The following is a 25,713-nucleotide window of genomic DNA, read 5'->3' as shown; positions in this document are numbered from 1 at the left end:
AGTCTTTGTACAATGAACCTAAAGAGAAATAAAAGATGTAGTCCTTGCCTAGAAGGAGCATCCTTGCTGGTCTTCAGATCAGCAAACTGTCAGTTGCAGTTTGAGATGAAATAAGGATAGAAGTGAAGAGTAAGTATCTAGAAACTTTTGTCTTTTGACAGAGTAATTTTATGTCTATTGAATCTGATGATAAAGAATTTGGTCTTATAATTTGAGTGGCTTCTTTAAATTTTGTTTTTTCAGTAATTTATTGTAGATTACAGAAGAATTGGTAAAGGCAAATGGGGAGAAATCTTTCCCCAGATGGTATCTTCCACCACAGATAGTTTGAGGAGCACTGCTTTCTGAAGAGTTGCAATACAGGTGGGAAAAGTTAAATAGTAGAAAACGGTAGATAAGGGGAAGGGCTATGCCTGTTCTCAGAATTCCGTATTGAATGTAGTGCCTCATTGGAATAGAGACCCTTATTAGATGTTAGTGATTTATGCTATGAAGATTTTAAAAGTTTAAAAGCGAGTCCCCGCTTTTTTAAGCTATACTTATCTGCTGTTAGCATCTGAAGTCATGATTTTGCACCACTTTGAATAAATATTAATTCTGTTCTGAGTTCTTAAATTTTCTTGATGCTAACAGATTTTTGTTTTTGTTTTGAAACATCTTTAGCATGTGGGTTTTGAAGGTCTTGTGATTTGTTTCCCCTGTCATTGAAGTATGCTGGCACTGGTGGTTTAGGAACCACACTTTGAGAAACAGTGTTCTAAGATTTCACTAAATCATTAGTTCATAACATTTCTTTTGGTCATAGATACCTTTGAGAATTTGGGGAAAGCTGTGGACCAACTCAGTGGAAAATACATGTATACTTGCACACAATTTGCATACAATTTTGAGGGGGATTCATCTCATCATTGAAAAGAACCTTAAGAGGAGGGAGGGTTGAAATGTGTGAATTTCCGTGTTAATCTGTTCTCAGGTAAACTAGAGTTGACTAATTCATTTTGAACCTGTATAGCTCTCTGACATTTCTTACCATTTTCCTTATAATTATAGAATGGACTATATAGAAACACTAGTTTCTCTGTAAGTAACAAATTTGTTTGATTTTGAGATGTTTGTGGATGTGCTCTTTTTTTTTTAGCAAACCGCCATACTTTTCACATTTCTGGTAGAATTATATTCACACATGGACTACAGAGCACATTAAATCTCTGGGCTTAAACACATATGGATTAACTGAAAGAAAATGTTATGTGGCATCTTAATAGTGAATTGCAGTTTAAGAAGGCATGTTTCTATTTTATTAGGTCACTGGTAGAGAAGAATAAAGATGTTTCAATTAAGTAGGACTCATCAAGGAAATACGTTTAGACTACTAGAACAAACATATTAGCAGAGCAACATATGTTTTGAACTAGGTAGCTCAGTGACTACATAAGGAAAGAGGAGTAATCACCCTCACTTCCGTTTGGTTTTGTAAGGCATAATGACACATACTTTGAGGTATTCTCTTCGTTGCTACCATATAAGGTGTATTCTCAGACTTTTGGGTAAAATTGATTACTGTTTGACTCATAAGCTAAAAAATAAGGCCCATAGTTAAAGTAACCAGTGCCCACGAGTCAGGATTTTACAAACGTACTCACTGAGAGACATCAGTGATTGCTTGTTTTATCTCCCTATTCTGACCTATAGAAAGCCAAGTCAGTTTATTTCACAAAAAAGGTGTTCAAATGAATTCAAAGTAGCCTCCAGGTTTAAAGGGGCACATTCACACTAGACATCCAGGCCAGAGACTGACATTTTGTACGTAGCTGAGTTGCATTTGTAGGCCAGTGGAGGTGCCAACATTCTATAACAATAAACAGTGCAAGACAGAACACCTTTAAGTGTTGAGTGTAGTAACATAGGGCAGATTAATAAGCACTGGAGCGGTAGTAAATAAATTGGGATTTGAAAAAAAGCCTTGAAGGATATGTTTGGAAAAAATTTAGTACTTCTCAGTGTTCTTCGGCTCATTTTGGTGGCTGAAAACTCTGACCATTTTTCTTCATTTGTGATATTTCCTGGTAATTGAGTAGCATTCATCATTTGGCAGGAAAACAAGTTCTGTGAGTTCTCTCTTTTGGAATAATGCTCATTTAGTCTTAGGTATTTTTGGGGGGTGGTAGTGCAAAAAAATCATATTCACAGTATTCTGGGAAGTATGTGGGAGATAAACACCTAGATACTTTTGACCATAGGCTCCTAACTGGATTCAGATTTTTTATTCTACAGTAGGTACTACTAGAAAATATATTTTAAAGCAAAATTAAAGATTGCCCATTAATTAGGTATTTTTTAAAATGAGATTTTTCTCTGTGCTTTCCTCTGCCTCACGAAGATCCTGTTGGTCAGATGGATATAATTTTTTTAGTATATGTATTTCTCTGAATTTTGGTAATGGCACTGTTAGAAAAACAATAGCTTTTCTTTTCCCATGGTTTAGTTCCCATGGTTTTTGGACATGGGAAATTTCTGTTAGTGTTTCTTTCTGTAGCTGTCATATTTATGTGTTCCTTTTTTTACATTTACTAAGCCTGATGGCATTCCTGTCATACCCATGGCGTTAGGGTCACACATTCCCAAGCATTCCATATTTGTTGAAAATATGCAGGAGGTTGAAAACTGGACGTTGGCAGTGGCTTATTATATAGGTACCTGTCTTCTATTTGTTACCTGTAGCATATAATAGGATTAATACCAATCTTGATCTTATTAATCGGATTAATACCAGTTCTTTTGAACCAGCATAGATTGTTCTCAGTAAACATCTGACTGATACAATGTTATCTGTATTATAAAATGATCTCTAATGTTCTTGGGCACATATATTTTCAAAAAATATTTCTATTGCTGGCACCTGTTTTCTGAGGTTTGGAACTGCTGGCTTATTTCCAAGGGAAGACAGATAGCGGTTTCTATGTGCATACTGAGAGTTCCCTATGATTTGGAAGGATACATTTCATTAGGGAATTCTAAGATAGTGTTGGAGTCACTGCTATGACTAAACATTTTGCCTTTTTATGAAAAGGCTGCAGACAGTATAGCAGCTGTGTTAAATGTTCATTTTAGACAGAAAGCTTAAGCAGTTAGACTTACTTAAAGTGATATCTGCCATACTGTGTTCTAACTTTTAAAAATGAAAGCTCTATACTGCTTCCTTTGATTTTGTTTGGTTTTTGCTATGAGTTCAATGATTGGTTTGCTTCTATGATATGCCTCTTAAGAGGTAATAGCTATGGGGCAGGGTTAGTTTAACAGGGATAGCTATAACCCCTTATGAATCCCAAGTAGTTTACTTCTTTATGGATAAGACAGATTTTTCTCTTCAGTGTGTCTTTGAGATCCTCGTCTAAGTGGTATGCTATCTTGAGATAGTATTTTACTTTCAATGCAGTTTTATAAAGACATAGTACTACTTTCCTCTTTTGTTAAAAAGTTTTAAGAAGAAATACTGTTGGATCCGCACATTTGTATAGAGGCTAATAAGCATTTGGGAGTTTAGTTATAAATTTTACTTGAGTCCAATAAAGATAATGACATGTTTGATGACATACATAAATATTACTGTGAGTTAATTGCCTCTACATCATAGTTATAGTCATTTAGGTTATTTTAGTTATTCAATTAAAGTGTAAGATCTTCTTGCTTCTATAATTAGTTACTATCTTGATGTTCTGTTAAATATTTCCATTATTTTGTGCACGTGCACGGTGATGTACAACACACCCAGAGAGAAGGCCTGGACCCCAAATCAGGGACATCTCATGACCCTTTCTTTGCTCATGGCCTTGGTTCCCTATTCTGCCTTCTTCCCAGTGCCCTCCCTTGTCATGTGTTCTTTTGTTTTCTTTCCTTCCTGCCCTTCCCTGACCCCCAGTTCAAGATTTCTTCACCAATATCACCTTACTGATTCTTTTTTTTTTTTTTTTTTTTTTTTTGCTGTACACCGGCCTCTCACTGTTGTGGCCTCTACCGTTGCGGAGCACAGGCTCCGGACGCACAGGCTCAGTGGCCATGGTTCACGGGCCCAGCCGCTCTGCGGCATGTGGGATCCTTCTGGACCGAGGCACGAACCCGTGTCCCCTGCATCGGCAGGCGGACTCCCAACCACGGCGCCACCAGGGAAGCCCGCCTCATTGATTCTTATCCTTTGGCCTTTTGGCACAGTGGCCAGACTGTCCTGGAAAGTGGTGATCTTGAGGCCACCATTCTGTGGGAATGGAGTTTGGAAAATTCAGACTTGAATAGTGGTAAGCAGGGAAGGAGGACACGGGGAGCCGGGGTTCTGATTCGGTGGCATATCAAGCTCTTTTGGTAAGTGAAGAGAAAGTTGAGGCTTAGAGAAGCAGAGGGAAGAGAAGAGGGGTGTTTGGTCTTCCTTTAAGGAGGGAAGGGAAAAATCAGGTCTGACTGGTCAGTTTGAAAAGTTGTCTTCTCTGCCCTTAGGTGCTTGAGGTAGATGTCCAGCCTATGTGAATTGATGGCGTAGTCTGATAACAGGTGGTTGATATTAGATCCTTTCTTATCTAAGTCAATGGGGAGGCTCAGTAAAGAGACCATTCTCTTGAAGAGCATACAGTTGTCCTGGTTTCTGCATCAGTAAACAGAAGTTCAGAGGTAGTTCTGACATCTGCAGCCATGTCTGCTTGCAACTTAAGTGAGACCACAAAGCAGTGTTTTTAAAGAAGCATACAGCTACAATTAAGTTTATGGAAAACTGGACAACAGTACTGAAAAATGTATTTAAAGATCAAAGGAGAAGCATTTGCTTGTGATTAGTTTGATTTATAATGAAGCTGACTCAGGAGCCTCCCATGACTGCTTCCTTCCTACACATTGTGCATTTATGAGATACACACACATTTATGGCTGTCATATAGTATGTACAAGAGTTACTGATGACAGAAGGTTATTACTGCTTCAAACAAATGCAGACTATTTAGGCTTGAAAAAACAAAGGAAAAAATGAACTATGCAAATAATGAGTGACCTTGTAGTCTTTTCTTAGCTGCTCACAATTCCTAAGAGTGATACATCCTACCCAATTAAGGCAAAAAATTTATCGTTCTATTGAGTGGATGCCTTGAGGAAGTAGTTCTGGGGATAAATGAAAGCTCATAGGAGTTTTCAATGAGATGCCACCTTTAACAAGCTTTACATTTGTTTCTGTGCATTGGGCCTTTCCCACTGGCGTTCGTTTAGGCTCTTTCTGCACTTTAAATAGTGAGTAGAAAGCCTGAGTATTGAATAATAAAGATGGTTAGAGATTTAGAAAAGATGTTAATGTCAAAAATCCAAGATGATTAATATTAGTAAGCTCAAAAAAACTGTAGACAAAAAGGAGTTTGTTTGACAGTTTAAATAACATGAAAGATTGTACAGATGGCGATGAGCATTTGTTTACATTTCTGATAACTGATTGAGAAAGGGTTGAGATTAAATACAATTAAACTCTTCCTAATACTTGTTAGATAAAGTACCAAGGGGAGTTGTGACACCTCTTTGGAAATCCTAGGAAAAATATATTAACTAACTATCCAAAATGGATTTACTTTGTTCTATTGAAAATACAGTTTGATTTTTGACCTTTCTTAGGTTAGCTCAGCCTAATGTTTAACTGAAGATTCTCATTTTCAGATTATCTATTTTTCTCTTCGGTGAATTAAGTATATTTATACCAGAATTTCACATATTAAACGGATGGATAGATTCATTGATTTCTTATTTACTGTGGTTTAATCATCTGTTTTTCTAGTACCTACAATCTTCAAGGCTCTTGAGAACATAGTATAAAATATGATCCCTGACCTTATGGCGCTTGCTTTGAAGTCGGAAGCAGCTTGATGACTAGTTATAGATTGCTTCTATTTCAGCCTTCAGCTTTATTCTACACTGTAGGAAGTAGAAGATATTTGAAGTTTTTCACCCTCATTTTATAAATAGTGGACATGATGGAACTCCTCAGTGTGAAGTGGTAGTAGGGTCACCATTATGGAAATACAGTAAGATGGAGGAAAGGGCAAGGAACATGCAGAGTTTGGCAGTAAGGAGGTCTTTGGAAAACTCTTACTGTAGGCAGCAGGCAAGATCAAGGCGACAGATGATCAGGGTATGGACTAGCATGGGAAACAAAAGGAAGAATCAGCAAAATTTAGTAATTTCCCTAGATGTGGTGCTCAAGGAAACGGCAGAACACGGGGGCTATATGATTTCTATGCTCCATGTTTTGAAAATAAGGGTGGCAGAGTAAAAGCAAGCCTAAAAAGATAGGTAATTCTGAGAAGTTGGATTTGAACATCTTGAGATCATAGGCTCTCAGAATCGAGTAGGCAGCTGCAACAAAGGAGTAAGTTTTATCTAGTGTATGACATTTGATTAGATTAGATTATTTTCTCTTTTTTTTTAAACATCTTTATTGGAGTATAATTGCTTTATAATGGTGTATTAGTTTCTGCTTTATAACAAAGTGAATCAGCTATATGTATACATATATCCCTGTATCCCCTCCCTCTTGCATCTCCCTCCCACCCTCCCTATCCCACCCCTCTAGGTGGTCACAAAGCACCAAGCTGATCTCCTTGTGCTATGCAGCTGCTTCCCACTAGCTATCTATTTTACATTTGGTAGTGTATATATGCCCATGCCACTCTCTCACTTCATCCCAGCTTACCCTTCCCCCTCCCTGTGTCCTCAAGTCCATTCTCTACATCTGCATCTTTATTCCTGTCCTGCCCCTAGGTTCTTCAGAAACTTTTTTTTTTTTTTTTAAGATTCCATATATATGTGTTAGCATACGGTATTTGTTTTTCTCTTTCTGTCTTCACTCTGTATGACAGACTCTAGGTCCATCCACCTCACTACAAATAACTCAATTTTGTTTTTCTTTTTATGGCTGAGTAATATTAGATTATTTTCTTAATTGCTCATTACCTTTATATTACTGGACTGGGAGTATTTAAATTGCTTTAGTTGGGTACATTTTGAGCAAATGCCCTTAGGTTTCAGTGTTTCTATTTTAAGGCTATCTTATGTGAAGAATGGTGAGGTAGGTAATTTAGCTGTGTTCTATTTCTGGTTAAAAAAAATTTTTTTTTTTTTGGATGCCCTTCTTGGCTAAAACAAAATGTAGGATAAATTATGTTTATTTTTTGTCTTATTATCAGGATTCAAATTTCCATTCATTTATTTTCGTAGGGAATAGATGTCCCTTTGCCCTACCATTCAGATATGACTCTTATTTTAGGATTAGAGTTATACCTTTGTATAGACAGTTCACAGATAGATAAAACTTTTAAGACTGGAAGGGACCTTAGAAGGCCTTTGACATCATCCAGTACAACCTCCACATTTCTTGGATTAGTAATCTGAGGTCAGGAGAATAATAATAATAATAATAGCTAACATTTATTAAGCTGTTATCTCACATAATCTTTATAAAACCCTACAAGTAAGCCCCATGGAAAATGGGTGGCATTGCTAGATTTAGGAGTTGTTTTCTTTGTAAATGTCCTTCACAGTTTGAACAATTTAGTTCTGTGCAGGAGAGACGAACAGTTATTTGTTATTAAATTAAATTATTTCTTTAATATTTATATTAATAAAAAAGAAATACTAATTATTAAGAGTCCACACCTATTATTTATTTATTTATTTTTATTGTTTGGCTGCGTTGGGTCTTCGTTGCTGCACGCGGGCTTTCTCTAGTTGTGATGAGTGGGGGCAACTCTTCGTTGCAGTGCGTGGACTTCTCATTGCGGTGGCTTCTCTTGTTGCAGAGCACAGGCTCTAGGCGCGTGGGTTTCAATAGTTGTGGCACATGGGCTCAGTGGTTGTGGCTCGTGGGCTCTAGAGCACAGGCTCAGTAGTTGTGGCGCACGGGCTTCAGTAGCTGTGGCACGCGGGCTCAGTAGTTGTGGTTCGTGGGCTCCAGAGCGCAGGCTCAGTAGTTGTTGTGCACAGGCTTGGTTGCTCCGTGGCATGTGGGATCTTCCCGGACCGGGCTCGAACCCGTGTCCCCTGCACTGGCAGGTGGATTCTTAACCACTGCACCACCAGGGAAGTCCCCACACCTGTTACTTAATACAGTAAAACTGTAACATTTAATGTAGATATTATTATTTTTAAAGACTTTTTTCTTACTCCCTCCACACGCATACATTACTTTCATATTTTAATAAATATATCTGTCTATACAGTATTTTAAAATATACTTAATAAAGTTCTATCTTAATTTTTTTCTTCTTGATCCAGTGATCCTGGAATTCAGATTAACTTTATTTAATTTTCATTGAATTTTGGTATTACTTCGCCAGTCATATAATATATAATGAAAAGTGTGTCTATATGTATGTATATACATACACATGTGTGTAATATAGCTATGTTGATAAGTTTGATATGCATTAAATTTTCATCTGTTTTATTACTCTGGAAATTTATTTCTTTATTGTCAACATTTCATTAATTTTTCTTACCTTTAAATATCTGGGCAGCTGAGAGGAGTTGTTTTGTTTGTTCACATTAGTACAAAGATGAAAACAGAATCACTACACTTGACCCTTGAACACTTGGGGATTAGAGGCACTGGCCCTCTGCGAAGTTGAAAATCCGCCTGTAATTTATAGTCTGTCCTCCGTACATATAGTTTGGTTCCTCCGTATACAAACACACATACCATGTAGTACTATAGCATTCACTGTTGAAAAAAATCCGCATGTGAGTGGACCCACGCAGTTCAAACTCACGTGGCTCAAGGGTCAACTCTATGTACTATGTATATAATAGAGAATATTTCATTTGAAAGGTTTGAGATCTTTTATTTTACACTTTGTATCTGTTAGATTTTACATATTCTTGCTCAAATAGATATTTTTTCTTACTAATTTCAAGAACTATGTCCATCATTTGATAGTTATGTGTTAAATGAGATAAATTTCAAATTATTTAAAATTTTAGTTCCTCCTAATTTTGCACTTTAAAACAAGCCATAGATTTTGCCAGTGTTAAATAATAAATACGTGGCATCCATTCATTCAGTATATATTATAACGAAGGTCTATAGTGTCAGGCACACTTCTAGCTTAAGGGTAGTTGGGGAGAAGCGCAGACATGGGTGCTGGCTGGGTGGATCTAGCAGTCAGTACTGTTTTCTTGATTTTAGATCCAAAGAGTTGTTCTTGTACACTAGGATTGATCTGCCTTGATCGTTATTTTTAAGGAAAGGATTTGACAACTGATGGTAATCAAAACCTATCTGAGCATACAATATCCAGTTGTATTTATTGCTTTGCTTCCAGATTATGAATTCTAGCACTCACCCCTCGTTCAGTTTGCTGAGGGATGTTTTTCTTTTAATCAAAAAGTAATTTTAGTAAAATGTTCTCTAAAATATTTAGTTTTTGTTAGTTTTAGAAAAATTGTGGTAAAATATAAAAATTAGGCATTTTGGGCTTCCCTGGTGGCGCAGTGGTTGAGGGTCCGTCTGCCGATGCAGGGGACGCGGGTTCGTGCCCCTGTCTGGGAGGATCCCACATGCTGCGGAAAGGCTGGGCCCGTGAGCCATGGCCGCTGGGCCTGCGCATCTGGAGCCTGTGCTCCGCAACCGGAGAGGCCGCGGCAGTGAGAGGCCAGCGTACGGCAAAAAAAAAAAAAAAAAATTAGACATTTTAACCATTTTTAATTGCACAATTCATTAATTGCATTAAGTACATTTTCAGTGTTGTGCAGTCATTACCACTATCCTTTTCCAGATGTTTTTCATCATCCCTGCATAAAATCTACACTTTTAAGTATTAGAGAAATAGTGGTTGTTTTCTTTCTTTCTTTTTTGGGCCTAGTCTCACCTGTCTTCCAACAGCCCAGTATTCATTGTGATCTACTTGTACTTACTGAATTCTAAGCTTGTCATTTTAATTAGAATGGTTCCTTTTGATTTGTACTTGTTCCATGTTTCTGAGTATCTATTAAATTTGTATCATCTTTCATTTTACTGTCATTTTATATTTGTTTGCTCCTTTTGGAGCAATGAAATAGATACACATGAAGTTTGAAGGAGATCAAACTAAATGTAAACATGTAGAAAATTTTGTAAAAAGGGAAAAAAAGATTGGGGATTAAAGATCGTGGTACACAAATGAGTCTGACAGTCTCAGACACAACTGGTTTTCGTCCCCTCGTTCTAAATGCCTGGAGCAGGAAGCACAGCCAGCATAAAAGATATTTGGGCCTGTGATCTTAAAGAATTCAGTCCCTCAAACGCTGGATATGAATTGGACTCAACAGGAAGGATAGTTCAGTAGATCCTCCATCTGTATTACTCTTTGTGCTCAAACAAAAATACAGCTGTTTAAAGAGTTTTAAAAGTTATTTCTAAAAGAGTATTAAATACCCTATTCATATTACTTTCTTTTTTTTTCTGCTAAAATGTAGTTGCCTTGCCTACTTCTCTTCCTTATTTGTAACAATCACACACTACTGTTATACAGTAAAGAAATGGAGAACTTATCAGGGACCTTTTCTCAGACAATTAGTTCAGTTTTTTAGAAAACAAGTAAGAATTTAAGGAAATAAGTATGAAAGTCATTTGAATTTTAACTTTACCTGTTAAGCAAGATAATTTGTATTACTTTGTCTAATAGTATATTAATATACTTCTCTTTTGATATAACAAAAGTATAATTTTCGTCTGTGTTTATTTTTAAAGAGTGACAATTCTAATGAAATATATTTTTTACAGCTAAAAGATGGCGGCAAAGCATCCCAGGCAAACGTAAGAATAGGTGATGTGGTTCTCAGCATTGATGGAATAAGTGCACATGGCATGACTCATCTTGAAGCCCAGAACAAGATTAAGGGTTGTACAGGCTCTTTGAATATGACTCTGCAAAGGTAAATTGCTTTTTGTTTGGCTCTGAGAGAAAAGACAACACTGAGGAATGTGTTTTCGTGTGTCTGATTCATGGTGTTAACTAAGAAGCAGTTTCTGTTGCCATTGTTTCAGGTGGATAAATAAAAAATAGAATGGCTTTTAAATTGGGTAATTGAGCAGTATGAGAATTGGTGAAAGCTTTGGATTATAAGGCATGTATTCACATACGCATAAAGATTGTGTGTGCAGTTTCAGAGAGTTTAAGAATTCCTGAAATTTCTCAATGGAGTGCAGCCTAAGAATTCTTGTTACGGGGTAAAACTCTTGGCCTTAATATTCTGGGCAGTATATTAGGGGTATTCTTTTAAGATATGATTTGGCTTTTCTTAGTATGTCCTTTTCCCTTTCTTTCCCTGGGTAGAAAAACAGAATTTTAATATACTCATTTGAAGTCCAAATTTTCTGAACTCAGTTTGGCTTCAATTTAAAAATAATCATCTCATTGATTGTACTATATCAGATCTTTTCAGCATCCCAACATTTGAACTGTATTGAGATCACCTGGATTGCTTGTTAAAAATAGTGATAGGGCTTCCCTGGTGGCGCAGTGGTTGAGAGTCCGTCTGCTGATGCAGGGGACACGGGTTCGTGCCCCAGTCCGGGAAGATCCCACATGCCGCGGAGCGGCTGGGCCCGGGAGCCATGGCCGCTGAGTGTGCGCGTCTGGAGCCTGTGCTCCGCAGCGGGAGAGACCACAGCAGTGAGAGGCCCGCGTACCGCAAAAAAAAAAAAAAAAAAAAAAAAAAAAAGTTGTGATAGGAATCAGAATATCTGGAAGTAAGGACCAAGAATTATATATGAATAAGTTTTCTATGATTATTATGAAATATGAAGTTAGAACTACTGCAGTGTCTTGGGTTGAGGGGAAGGGAGGAGAAAGAGAGGATAGAGGGAGGGTGATTGAATGATGGCTCTGAACCTTTAGGTTTATAAGGAAGTAGCTATCATTTACCAGGTGGTCATGGAGGGTTTTAAGCAATTCTTGCTTTTGATAATTACATAAGTGTTCTCTGGTCTATAAATTTTGGAAAATGCCATTTTCCCCAAAAACATCTCATAGGCTTCCGTAAATTGTTGTCTTTATTATAAATCTTTAAGAGGGGAACAACATGCCATACCTTCCTAACACTTATAGCTAAGAAACCTTTTTTTTCTTGGAGTCTCTCCTGGGAGTATTTAAAGGATATATACAGGGCAAATTATATGTACTTGTCTGGAAGAGTATCAATTTGGTCTTAAAACTGAATAGGAAAAATTTAGAAAAACTTAGACTTATAGATTTACTTTGTTGTAGCATGACTTTCTGACCAGTTTTCTTTTGGGGGAGTGTGTGTGTGTCTGTGTGTGAAATTGCTTTCAGTGGAACTGTTGAATCAAAGGTCATGTGTATTTAAAATTTGAAAGCTATTAGCTATACATTTTAATTCATAGAAAAGTGATCAATGAGAAAAAAAATAACCTTGCTAAAAAGTCCTGTTTCGATAGTATCCTTTCTGTTCTATATATTTAGACATGTAACACAAAAATTGTTACTAATTAAGTGAAAATAGTCATTTTTACTCATAGGCATTTTTGCTAAGTATGAATTTTGAAAGGAAACCAAGAAGTCAAGAAGCTTAACTTGTCTGAGATATCAACAAAGCAAAACAAATACAGATGATGTTGGGCTGTTTCTCAAATTCTAAAGTGAAAGTTTATGTAGGGTATAATCTTTCCTTCTGGGCTGTGTATCATTTCTTTCATAGTAGCCTACTTGTTTTCACATTGTGCTCCCTATTTTACAACCTAGGACTCAGTATCTTATTTTCTATTGACAGCACTTCTGGTTCCATAAAAGTAGATGAAAACCAGATGTTACCCTGTTTGGATGAATTTGCAATTTAAGTAATCTGCTACTGACTCTAATACAGATTCCTTTAAGCTACTTGAATACAAAATCTGACAAACCAACTTGTTATAAACATTTGGAGATACTACTTAATCTTATCTTCGTATTTCTGAATATGGATATTCAGAGACTCAAACTATGAGAGAGAATTTTAGAGTCCTGTTGTTAGTCATTGTTATTCTCCTTAAGGTTTTGAACACTTCTTGTGTTAGGTAATGTCAGCCTAAAAGAGATTTGCGTTTAAGAGAATTCATGGTATAACATTGACAGTACTACTGAAGAAAGACTTTTTGTTTTTTATGGAAAAAATAAAACTTTGAAGAGTTATCATCAATTCTTCCCTATACCAAAGCCATTTTCTTCTTAAGTTCTCTCTTTCTTATATCAGAGCAAATATTTCTTCTTCCACTTATTTCTGAGTTTGAACAACAGCACCCTTAATTGGCCTCCAGTCACCTTACCCTCTTTATTCCATCTGTCACCAGCCAAACTGCTGAGCATTCTTCTTCCAAACTGAGTGACCCACAACAGTATTTTCTCTGTGTAACTGTTTTCTTCATGAATATCTAGGTATTTTCCTTTACAGACTTGTCTTAGTCCAGTTTCCCTAGAAACAGAATCTGAGATGGTATTCATGTGCAAATGATGTATCAAGAGAGTTCTTTCACATGTTACTTAAAAGGGAATAAGTCAAGCGGGATTGGGAAGAAGAAGAAACTGAGATGAGGAAGGGTTTGGTTTCATCGGATGTCTAGCCTCAGCTTGACCCAGGAGGGAATTTTGGAACAAAATTGTACCATAGAGTCTGTCTTGCCTTGAGGCAAGGGAACTGGGCTTTTGTCCCCTCTCCCCTTCATTCGTTACTTATTGACCACCAGCTGTCCTGGAAATATGTGTGTGTGCAGGAGTGCAGAAGAGGTCTAGGAGGTAGCTTCTGTTACTTCCACAGAAAGTTGCTGGTATGAACCATTAGCAATGCAGGGAGCACCTTTGGGACTGGATGTACCAAACCAGTCGAAGGGTTCCAGAGGACCCAAGCTGGGCACCAATAGCACGTGCTGTGAGATTCCTTCCAGACTGGAGTCCTTTGCTCAGAGGATTAGGCTCTCTGTGACCCAGGCACACTCAGATTGTCCTCCCCCTAGGACTTCCCTGGCAGTCCAATGGTTAAGACTCTGTGCTCCCAGTTCAGGGAGCGATAGTTCGATCCCTAGTCAGGGATATATGCCGCCTGGTGCAGCCAAAAGTTTAAAAAAAAAAAAAAAAAAGAAAGATTGTCCTCCCCAGATCATCACTACTCGTCAGCGAATACCATTTTTCCATTTAAGGTAGGTTTCTTACTGTCCCTCACATGCCTTTTTTGTCCTGTCATGAAATTTGCTTCATCTGGAATGCCCACCCACCTTTTCACTGCCAATACATACCTCCACCTCCACAAATCCCATATCAAACCTCATCATCTACCCATGGTCTTTTCTTACTATTGCAACTTACTCATTTTTTTCCCCTCTAAACTCTTATGACAAGTTTATACCACTCGACTCAGCGTTTAATTGTACACTAGGTATAACCAGGAATGACAAGGCAGATTCCATGAGTCATATACAAATAAACCTAACTGGTTAATAGTCATACCTAATACTGCCTATGTAATTAACTAATTACTCTGTGTTTCACCAACTAGACTCCTTGAAAGCAAAGACCTTGTTTTTTGCGCTATTTGTATTTGGCATCTTGTATAGTTTTGTGCTTTTAGTGTCTAATAAATACTTGATGGGCACCAGCATTATTTCTCAAATTTGGCATCATTTATTTATTCCACAAATGCTTTTTGAGCTATTGCTATGTGCCAGGCACTGTTGTAGATGCTGGGGACATTCAGCAGTGAGCAAAACAAACAAAATCCCTGCCTCCTTGGTGCTGACCTTTTAGTGAGCAGAGGCAGACAATAAACAAGTTAAGTAATGGGAATTCCCTGTCTGTCCAGTGGTTAGGTGCTTTCACTACTGGGGCCCAGGTTGGATCCCTGGTCAGGGAACTAAGATCCCACAAGCCGCGCCGCACAGCCATAAATAAATAAATAAACAAACAAGTAAGTAAAAATGTATAATATATCACATGGAGGTGGTAAGTGCCTTGGGGAAAAATAAAGCATGTAAGGGACATAGGGAATGCAGAGGTAGGAAATTGCAATTTAAAATAGAGTGGTCGGGGGCTTCCCTGGTGGCGCAGTGGTTGAGAGTACGCCTGCTGATGCAGGGGACACGGGTTTGTGCCCCGGTCCGGGAAGATCCCACATGCCGCGGAGCGGCTGGGCCCGTGAGCCATGGTCGCTGAGCCTGCACGTCTGGAGACTCTGCTCCGCAACGGGAGAGGCCACAACAGTGAGAGGCCCGCGTACTGCAAAAAAATAAAATAAAATAGAGTGGTCGGGAGAGCCTCAGTGAGAAGGTTATTGGATATCTGGGTCACGAGTGTCCCCGGCAGAGGGAAGAGCTGGTGCAGTGGTCCTGTCAGGAGGCCAGTGGGCCCGGAGCAGAGGGGGTGAAGGCAGCAAGGTCAGAAGTGAGGTCAGAGAGATAGCAGGAAGTGAGTGGAGATGGGACAGTACTTGTAGGACCCATGCGTCACTGCAGTATTTGTAATCGACTTTAAATTTTCCTGGGCCTGTAGAAAGTTGTGAGAAAGCCTTGAAGAGTTATAGCTGCTTGGCCAGCTCTACAGCAGGATTTGGGAGAGAGGTGGTTTCATTATTGGAAAGGGGCTAGAAGGAAGAGCAGACCAAGCCTCACCCCAGTCTTGATAGCCATGGCACTGCCTTTTTCTTCTAATGCGGTAGAAATACTGGACGATTACCACTTCTGCTGATCTCCACCCAAGAACCCCCAGCAGGAGACTATGACAGAGAAAACCCATCTTTTAAAAATTTATTTATTTATTTATTTATTTTTGGCTGCGTTGGATCTTCGTTGCTGTGCGTGGGCTTTTTCTAGTTGTGGTGAGCGGGGGCTACTCTTTGTTGCAGTGCACGGGCTTCTCATTGCAGTAGCTTCTCTTGTTGCAGAGTATGGCCTCTAGATGTGCAGGCTTCAGTAGTTGTGGCACGTGGGCTCAGTAGTTGTGGCTCGTGGGCTCTAGAGCGCAGGCTCAGTAGTTGTTGTGCACGGGCTTAGTTGCTCTATGGCATGTGAGATCTCCCCGGACCAGGGCTTGAACTCGTGTCGCCTGCATTGGCAGGCAGCTTCTTAACCACTGTGCCACCAGGGAAGTCCCCCATCTTTGTTTTTGTTTTGTGAATTTTTTTTGTATTAAGTATTATTGTTATATATTTGTTCATTATATATATATATTTAATTGACCTCTTGTTTAAGCCCAACCTCAATCCTAAAATAAGGTTTAGATAAGAAAAGGTAAGATAAAGATACTTGCTTGCGTAAGGTTATTTTGGAACTTTTTTTTTCAATCTTGTCTTATTTGGGGGTATGTAATAAAGCAAACATATGCTCTCTCATTGATATCCTAAAAAAATAAGACTTGACTCACTATATTCTAGTATCTAATGAATATAGAGGTGTGGAAGATTTCATTTTGATTTCTTTTATCGTTGGGAAAGATTGGAAAATATTTTTTTCCCCCTGAAACTGGCACTGATTCTAAGAGTGCTACAACTGGACAATGAAAAATTCTATTTGAAATTATTTTTCCTCTTGGGAGAACAGGCAAATAGTAGTGTGCTTGTTTTTAAATATCAAGTGCTTTTTGCCTATGCTTTTGATCCACGTCAAAGTGGATCATTTTAACAATTACATTATTTCAGCTAATAATAGAAGAAGACTACTTTCTGAAGCTTTGATGTCAAATAAATCTATGAACTATATTAGAGTTGGAGTCTATGAATAAGATTTTTAACTATTTCATTTTATTTCATTAATTCTTTGCATAACATAGATAAACTTGTTACTGACTTACTGTATGAATTGGGGTAAGGTGCTGAACTTCTGGGCCTTAATTTTCTTGACTATAAAATGAGGTCATGAGTGATTTCTAAGTTCCCTTAAATTCTGGTTCTTGTTCTGGTTTTTTAGCTGTAAATGGATAAGTTCCCTAAAGTTTGCTATTAGATCAGACTAATGTCAGTTTGCTTGTTTTGGCTGAGAGTATCAGGAAATTGGACTTTCTTCACTGGAGTTATCTTAAACCATGCCAGGTTAGCAAAGTAACTTGTACTACCCTGCCGACTTCAAGGTGAAAGGTAGGTCAGCTGGATATTCAAACAGAACTTAATCATAAAAAAATACTTTATATACTTGTCCTTATTTTATATTTTAAAATTAATCCTTTCAGAATCACAGAGAATATATATAACTTTTCTAATCTTCCTTGTTTTTTACATTATCAGTAGTGGCATATCTGTGGGTTTATTTACTTATTTACTTTGGTTCCTTAAATTTCATTTAGTGTATAACTTGTTATGATTGGAAGTGAAAGATCTAGAAGGATTGAGTTTTGAAAAATATTGATGTACTCTCTGCCTCCCCCTTCTTCCTCATCCTTCAAACAGCAGAAAAATTGTCAGAGGTCCGGTAACTACTACTAATAAATGACAGACTGGAATAATTTAATAGGCACAGTGAATTACAAAAAGAAAAGAAGTAGCTGTGGTACCAGACTGAAGCTATTAGCCATCTTTTGTTTCATTTTAATGGATTGCTTAACATCCTGTTACTGTTAAATTTAATGAGTTCACCTCTGCTCTTTCTTTCACTATTAGCACAGAGGCAAGATATTAAAAAATACTTTTTTAAAATCCAAGTTTTCAGTTCTGTATCTGGGATGTTTCAATTCATGTGAATTAAAAGACATTTAGTTCAATTACCTTTTCATTTAATTGGAGTTGCACATTATCCCACCTCAGGTTCCTTTTTCCCCCCGGTATTTCACATACTTTTTGAATGTGTTTTCTGCAATATAGGTTTTACTGTTTGTTTGTTTGATCGTTTGTGTTGGTTTTAGTTTCATTTTTAAATTCTTTTCCAGAAGGACTGTCTGATTAATCCTCCCTCTCCCTCATTAAAATTAGAAGTGCTGCTTAGGAAAGGGGATGAGGACAAGCAGCCATTGACATCTCTTTTGTGCAAGTCTTTTTTTCTGTTTTTTGCGGTATGCAGGCCTCTCACTGTCATGGCCTCTCCCTTTGCGGAGCACAGGCTCCGGACACGCAGGCTCAGCGGCCATGGCTCATGGGCCCAGCCGCTCCGTGGCATGTGGGATCCTCCTGGACCGGGGCACAAACCCATGTCCCCTGTATCGGCAGGCAGACTCTCAACCACTGCGCCACCAGGGAAGCCCTGTGCAAGTCTTTTCACATATACATTTAATCCTTCTATCAGTCCATTGAGAAAGGAGTTAACATACCCATTTTTCAGATGATTAATTTATGGTTTTGAGGGTTTATGTGACTTGCATAACAAACCCAGGTCAGTTCAAAGACTATTTCCTTCCCCACTTTCTTATAGCTAGGACTTAGTGACTATAGTCTCCTAATAAAATTTGATAAGACAGGATAGTAATTCAGTAGGGGTAACTCTTTGACTCTTTCACTTGTAAGCAACAGTGTCTGTTTTCACACTCACCTGTTGGTATTCTGTAATAAATACTATGCCTAAATTATTTTCTATGTGCTTCGTAGACCCTGTAGGTTAGCATAAAAGTAAAAGAGAAAAAGGAGGCTAAATAGGTTCACGGGTCACTAGATAGGAGCATTCATTTGGATACTGACTTGTATATATGGTTGCCTGTCCTAAGTCAGAATATCATCTTTTATTTTTCCCTCCCAAGTTTATAAGCCTGTTGACTATATTTGCTAAATTATTACTGTATTAAAGTTTGAAGACTTTGTTCTTCAGCAGGCTTCTGTGTAGGCATCCCATGAGTAACTAAGGATTCAGCAATTAAAAAAAATACGTTTTTAAGACTTTTTGCTCAATGTGACACTGACTGGAAAAGATACCAAAACTGTCAATCAACAAATCCATCAACAGACATGGAAGAGAAGTATTTCTCTTCTGTGTCTTTTTCTTCAATTCAGTAGGGATAAAGATTGCTGAAAATGAACTTGAAGGCTCAAATTAGTACATCTTGTTTGATAGTCTGTAGCAATTTGAATATAGGTTCATCGGGGTGTATTTTGCATTTTTAAATTCTTCCCTGAACTTTCCCTCTTGAAAGTGCGCAGTTATTTTATATAAATTTATGTATTTAATTTTTGGCTGAGTTGGGTCTTCGTTGCTGTGCGCAGGCTTTCTCTATAGTTGCTGCGAGCCAGGGCTAACTCTTCGTTGCAGTGCACAGGCTTCTCATTGCGGTGGCTTCTCTTGTTGGAGAGAACGGGCTCTAGGCACACGGGCTTCAGTAGTTGTGGCACGTGGGCTCAGTAGTTGTGGCACGTGGGCTCAGTAGTTGCAGCTTGCGGACTCTAGAGTGCAGGCTCAGTAGTTGTGGTACATGGGCTTAGTTGCTCCACAGCATGTGGGATCTTTCCTGACCAGGGCATGAACCCGTGTCCCCTGCATTGGCAGGAGGATTCTTAACCACTGTGCCACCAGGGAAGTCCCTTTTATTTTTAACTTTTATTTTTTAACATAAAAGTCTTATTTATTTTTCTGAAGGAAAAATTACTTCAGTTATAATCCTTTGGGGAAAAAATCCTAGGAAATAATATATTTAAAGACATGTTTAAAGCTTTATTGTAAAATTTTAATTTGTAGAACATTTCATGTGTGCAGAATTTTTTTTTTTTTTTTTTTTTTTTTGGCAGTACTTGGGCCTGTCACTGTTGTGGCCACTCCCATTGCGGAGCACAGGCTCCGGACACGCAGGCTCAGCAGCCATGGCTCACGGGCCCAGCCGCTCCGCGGCATGTGGGATCTTCCTGGACCGGGGCACGAACCCGTGTCCCCTGCATCAGCAGGCGGACTCTCAACCACTGCGCCACCAGGGAAGCCCTCATCTGTGCAGAATTTTTAAACGAAACCATGAAATAGAGATATAAAGAAGGGGAATGGTACAAACTTGGTGCAAACCTTGATTCTACCACTTGTCTATCTTAGGCAAGTTACATAAGTGAGTTTCCGTTAACCATTTGTAAATGGGCATAGTAATAACTTGTAAAGATTATTACAAGTAATAACTTGTAAAGATTAAATAACAAATGTAAAGAACCTAGGATATAACAGAGATAAGTTTTCTCTTCTTTCTTCCTATTTCTCCAGTATAAGTAAGTATTAATATAGTATCCATTGTAAGGTTACTTCCAGGAGGTTATATTTATTTTGTTTCTTAGCAACAAAATGGGTGTGACTGGAGGGAAATAGGGAGAAAATGAGAGGGCAGTCGGGTAGGTAGTTATCTTGGAAAGTCAGAAAGATGATTATGCAAGTGTTAGAAGAAAGGATTGTTTAGTCAAGTGAGTGGTTTTTGATCATACAGTTGTAATTAAAGCTTTTTAAAAGCATGAGGGGATACAAACATTATGCTGAGTGCCAGCTAACTACTGCTTTGGTTAAAAACTCTCAACCAGTAATTTATGGCAGCGAAGAGAAACCAGTACATACCTAGTCTTCTTTTTTCTGCTGATTCCTCTTGTTCTCCTTAGAGGAAAAAATGCAGGTGTAATTCTCCTTTACTGTGGGTTAAGCCAGAAAGACAAACAAACAAAACAAGTGTTTTTTCTGTCACTCTCCCATCCAAAATCATGTGTATTCCCTTTAAAGTAATTTAAATTAGTTAAATTGCTAACTTTTGGACTGTGTTATGATACTTTTAGAAATAATTTTCTCTTGTAACTTCTCATCAACACTGTCATTACTTAATTAGTTGAAAAATCTCATAATGTTCCAAATTTTTGAACATCGGACTTCTCTAGATTTACCTTATGACCAGAAGCCATAAGGGGTAGATATAAAGAGAGTGATTTATGATTTCTGCCTTTAATGAACTTATATCTATTTATTAGGACATTCATTGAGATAAGAAGACACAGAAAGTGCAACAGGGGTTCAAAGAGGACAAGATCTCATTGAAACGGAAAGGCTTCCTGGAGGTGCTGCATCTTGGGCTAGGCTTTGATGAGAAGGCCATCTCAGATGGAGGTGTCCAGTCCCCAGGCACCTGTAGGGAGGAGTATGTGAACCAGTTGGAAATGGAGATAAGAATAAGAGTTAGATTCAAATAGTGCTTTGCAGAGTCTTAGACACTGAGATATTAAAAGTTTTGATCAGAAAAGTGACATTTTCTGGATAATATTTAGTGAGATAGCTTGGAAGAAGGCGGAGAGGTGAGGCAGGGAGACTGGTCAGGCAAGTATTACAGTAATGTGGCTATTTGCGGGCTTGGAGTGGAAAACAGAGGAGAAATGGGAGAAATGAGAACTTGTGAACAGGAGTTCTGAAAGCCACAATAATGGTGTGGATATGAGGGAAGAGGGAAAAACCGAAGACAGCTCAGGTGCTCAGCCTGCTGGACCCAGGCTCCGTTCTCCTTTCATCTTCCCCTCGTTCCTCTTCTCACTGGAGCCTGGCTTCTGCCGCTGTCATGTCACTGAAACTGACGCTTGGACGTCTCACAGATTCCTCAAGCTCAGCTGGTCAAAACTGAGCTCCACACTGCGTGTCACCAATTTGCGTCTCCTGCTGCGCTTATCTTGGTGAAGGGCCCACCATCCACCCTGTTACCAGATCAGAAAGACTCATTCCTTGCTGAACCTCCCACGCCCATCTCTAACCACCTGTTCAGTACAATTTGCATAGATCTCCAAGCACACTATGAATAGAATAGAATAAATTAGCATGGCCTCAGGGTGGGTTGGTGGGGAGAGACACAGCTCCTAGCCCTAATGCCTATATCTTAAACAGAAAGGTTTAAGGTCCATCTAATTGAACAGTTGCTGTGCTGGTCGCTGGGGAGGGAAAGGAAGTCCTCACACATGCCCTGTAGGAGCTCACAGGGTAGAGCAGTGGTTTCTGACCTTAAATAAGGACCTTTTTTTTTCAATGTCAAATATTTCATGGGCAACCCTTCCCCCACCATGTTAGGATAACAATTATTTTTAAAGTAACTGCAGATTTTGTAAATATTGTATTGCAGTTTTAAATGAAGAGGAAGTTTTTTTACGTTTATGTATAAGAATCTACATTTATTTAAAAATCCAAATATATAATACATGATTTAAGCAGACTTTAGTGTTTAGTACATAGATGAATTCATGAATCATTTGTGAAAACTTAAAACTGTGTGCCTGTTACCTCCAGCTGCTTCAAATGTGGTTCACAGATTGGGAACCACTGGCCAAAAACATTTAAGCCATTTGGAAGTAGAGAGACAGGGGAGCAGAGACATCCACAGGGAAGGCAAGACTGAGGAGAGACCGCATGAGGATGGGGAGGGAAACAAAGACAGAAAGACACAGACTGCAGGACCATTGAAGGAGTAGAGTAACAGGAGAAGATTCTCCTGGTCACATCGGCTTATAGCAGATTAAAAGGACCCATGGTTCCACAACATCGGGTTCTACCAAATTTACCTTCAGTATCATTTTAAGAAAAAAAGCTAATTTCAGAGTGTAAGAGGAGAAGCATACAGTTATTTCCTTGTATAAAAAGAAATAGCTGAGAAAGATGTAACATGCACCCTAAGTGGAAAGAATATCATGCCCAACTTTTGAAGGGAAGAAATAATATTCTATTTTTACACGCTCCAGTGCCTATCACCGTGGCTTGGACATAGAAGATACTCAGTAAATAGTTATTGCCTTGAGTAGTAGAGACTGCTACTTTTAAAAATACAGTAATTTTTCTACTTTTGCATAACAGATTGAGAAATAATTTACGAGGAGTTATTAGTGAGGTAGAGTGACAGACTGGTCATTCTTGTGTTTTGAATGGCAGCAGTCTCCTTGGAATTCAAAATAAACATGTTGTCCATTGCATTGAGAGCTTTTGAAAGGATTGAAATTCAGGTCACTCCCAACTGTTTCCAGCGGCTGTTGTTGCTATTAGGGTCTCAAAGGCTGAAATAGCTTAGGCTTTATATGAGTTGGAAAGTAAACAAGAGTGAAGGGCTGTGCAGAGCACAAGCAGCAGAGTATTTATACAGTTGAACTTTGCAGCTTACTTTTTCTTTCATGTATTTCAAAGGCTGTATTTTCCTAGTAAACCAGCTTTATAAATAGATTTCTAAATATTACTAGTCCTAATAATTTCTTTTATCAGCTATGATCCCTATTAACATTTGCTCTGAAATTTAAAGCATATGAAAGTCTTTCATTCATCTGTTTTTTGTATGTATGAATTTTAATTTCTTGTATAATACAGCAGGAGTTCATTTCTACATTACAATAAAAATCCATAGATGATAATCTTGAGTTCAGTGACCTCCCTTACAATCGAGTCTGCCTTTATCTTGACTGTTGTGGCTGAAGTTTATGGCACTGTTTTCCTGTGTAATTCATCCTGTTACAATGAATATGAGGGGCTTTCCAGATTCTTTTGTTTTATTGGAATTTTGTTATATAGACTGTGTTTTGAAATAGTGGATTATTTATTAGTCCAGAATGTTTTTGTTATCCTGAGGATATGTCTGGTCACTAAGTTATTCTTAAAATTAAGAAAAGTATTTTTGTATTTGAAAGCTAAACTAGTTAACTGCCTCTTTCAAACTAGGATTTTAATCTCTTTGACACACTGAAATATAGAACATCTCTTTTATAGATTTCATAGATTCTGTAATGTTCACGTAGATTTCATTTTCTAATGAGAACCTCTTTACTTTAGTAAGGCAAAGAGTTATGTCCAAGGGGTTAAAGTGAATTGTTCCTTTATTGAAAGTTTGCTGTGATGTTTTTGATTTTTATGTGTAATTTTTATTGCTATATAATATTTACAGTTGAATTATTTTAGTATTATGCAGAAAAGTGTTCATTTTTATTTTCCCTTTATAGAAGCTTATATGGGTTATAGCAATATTCATGTTCCCAAGGACTTTAGATAATAGTTTTTCTTCTGAGATATCTGATGGAAAAAGTGTTAAAGTTGCTAGGGATGTCAGTGTTCATAGCAGCATTATTTACAATTGCCAAGGTATGGAAGCAACCTAAGTGTTCATCGACTGATAACTGGATAAAGAAGATGTGGTATATATACACAATGGAATACTACTCAGTCATAAAGAGGAATGAAATCTTGCCATTTGCAGCAACACGGATGGACTTGGAGGGCATTATGCTAAGTGAAATAAGTCAGACAGAGAAAAACAAATACTGTATGGTATCACTTATATGTGGACTCCAAAAAAATACAATGAAGTAGTGAAAACAAACAAAAAAGAAGAAGACTCACAGATACAGAGAACAAACTTGTAACCACAAGTTTGCCAGTGGGGCGAGGGAAGGGGGAGGGGCAGTATAGGGTAGGGGATTTAAAAAGGGTTATTATGGGATTATATGAAGTCACGTGTGTGAAACTTTTGAAAATTATAAAGCACTCTAGAATTTAAAAATAAAATACCAAACACTTAAAAAAAAGTTCCTAGGAATGCTATTTCAGTCATGTTTCTTAGTACACAGTAGGAATTTAGCAAGTAAAGCATATTAAAGAAAAAGAAACTGGAATTTTAAAGTTCTACTCCAACAAGTTACTAAGCTAGGAACTTTGTATACTTTAGTCATTTAATCTTCACAGCTGTTATTGTGGCAGATATTGATATTATCACTGTACTTTACAGGAAAGTTAAGTAAATACTTCAAAGTCACACAACTTGTAAGTAAGCCAGAAGGCAAGCTCAGATCTGTTTCCCTCCTAATATAATGATTTTTCTACAATGTTACACTGTCTCTTTAAACAAAGGAATTTAAAAAATATTTTTATTGTACAATCATCATAATACATGTTGTCTAAAAGTTCATTTTGCTTTTCCAAATACAGCACAAAATAAGCATTTTTGCCATTAACTTTGTTTGATATTCCAGTAAATTTCAAATTCCATGGAAAATACTAGCAAGGAGTCAATGCTCTTTGAAAAATTTGCTTTTTTAGAAACGCACAGAATATTCTAGCGGTAATATTACCTCATTCATTCCTTTAGCAGCTCCAATGTATACATTTTCTGGGTAAATTAAAGCAGCTTTAATAATACCTTCATCTGTGGAACAGTTTTTCAGTTGAATTAAAATGCATGGCTAAGTTCAAGTATAGGGAACAGACTTTGTAGGTTCACAGTATTTTAGAGTTTGAAGCAACTCCAGCTGTCAACCTGTGGAGCCGTTAGTCCACCTACACAATTTGTCTCTTTTTGTATTTCAAAATTTCTTTTTGATGTGTGTAAAAAATACCTACGGTGACCACTCTGTGACAGTCGTGACACTGCGTTGGAGTTGTACAGCAGAGGAGCTGAGGTCAGCCTATGAGCTGAACCTCCGCACCCCAGCACCTTTCACCTGGCTCTGCTCTTTTCTCATGTGTTTTGTGGTCTAATTACAATGTTCTCTTAGGTCTCTCATCGGTATCTTAAGCCGAGAGTGGGAAATAATGCTGGATTTAGTGGTAAATTGGTTTATAGGAAATACCGTAACTGTTAAACAAACCAATATGTTTCCTCTTTTCTCTAATCTTTTCTCCTACTTTCTTTAAGTTGCTTATCTTCCTGCATTTCTTTCTTTCTTTGGAGCCTTAAAATCCCTCCTCTTGACTCTAAGGTGTCAAAATTTCCTCCCCAAATTATACATGTCTGGTGCTTGAATAAACCTTATGTAATTGAGCTACAGAAATAAGTAAAATGTTTATGTTGTTTCAGTGGATATCGA

The 25,713-nt window shown here is 37.9% G+C and overlaps 1 protein-coding gene across 13 annotated transcripts in view; it reads left to right on the top strand.

The window, feature by feature from the left end:
• The window catches only part of PDLIM5 (PDZ and LIM domain 5), a 211,962-nt gene that overhangs the window by 54,597 nt on the left and 131,652 nt on the right, over positions 1 to 25,713 (top strand). For all 13 annotated transcript variants that reach the window (XM_030865651.2, XM_060299779.1, XM_060299782.1 and 10 more), the window contains exon 3: positions 10,778 to 10,929. In XM_030865651.2, coding sequence (XP_030721511.1) covers positions 10,778 to 10,929 — 152 coding nt within the window. The remainder of the gene's footprint in view (positions 1 to 10,777; positions 10,930 to 25,713) is intronic.

The sequence above is a fragment of the Globicephala melas genome, chromosome 5, assembly GCF_963455315.2.
Source record: "Globicephala melas chromosome 5, mGloMel1.2, whole genome shotgun sequence".
Taxonomy (NCBI): Eukaryota; Metazoa; Chordata; class Mammalia; order Artiodactyla; family Delphinidae; genus Globicephala; species Globicephala melas.
Note: the sequence above shows the minus strand (reverse complement) of the source record. Positions and strands in the feature narration are given on the sequence as shown.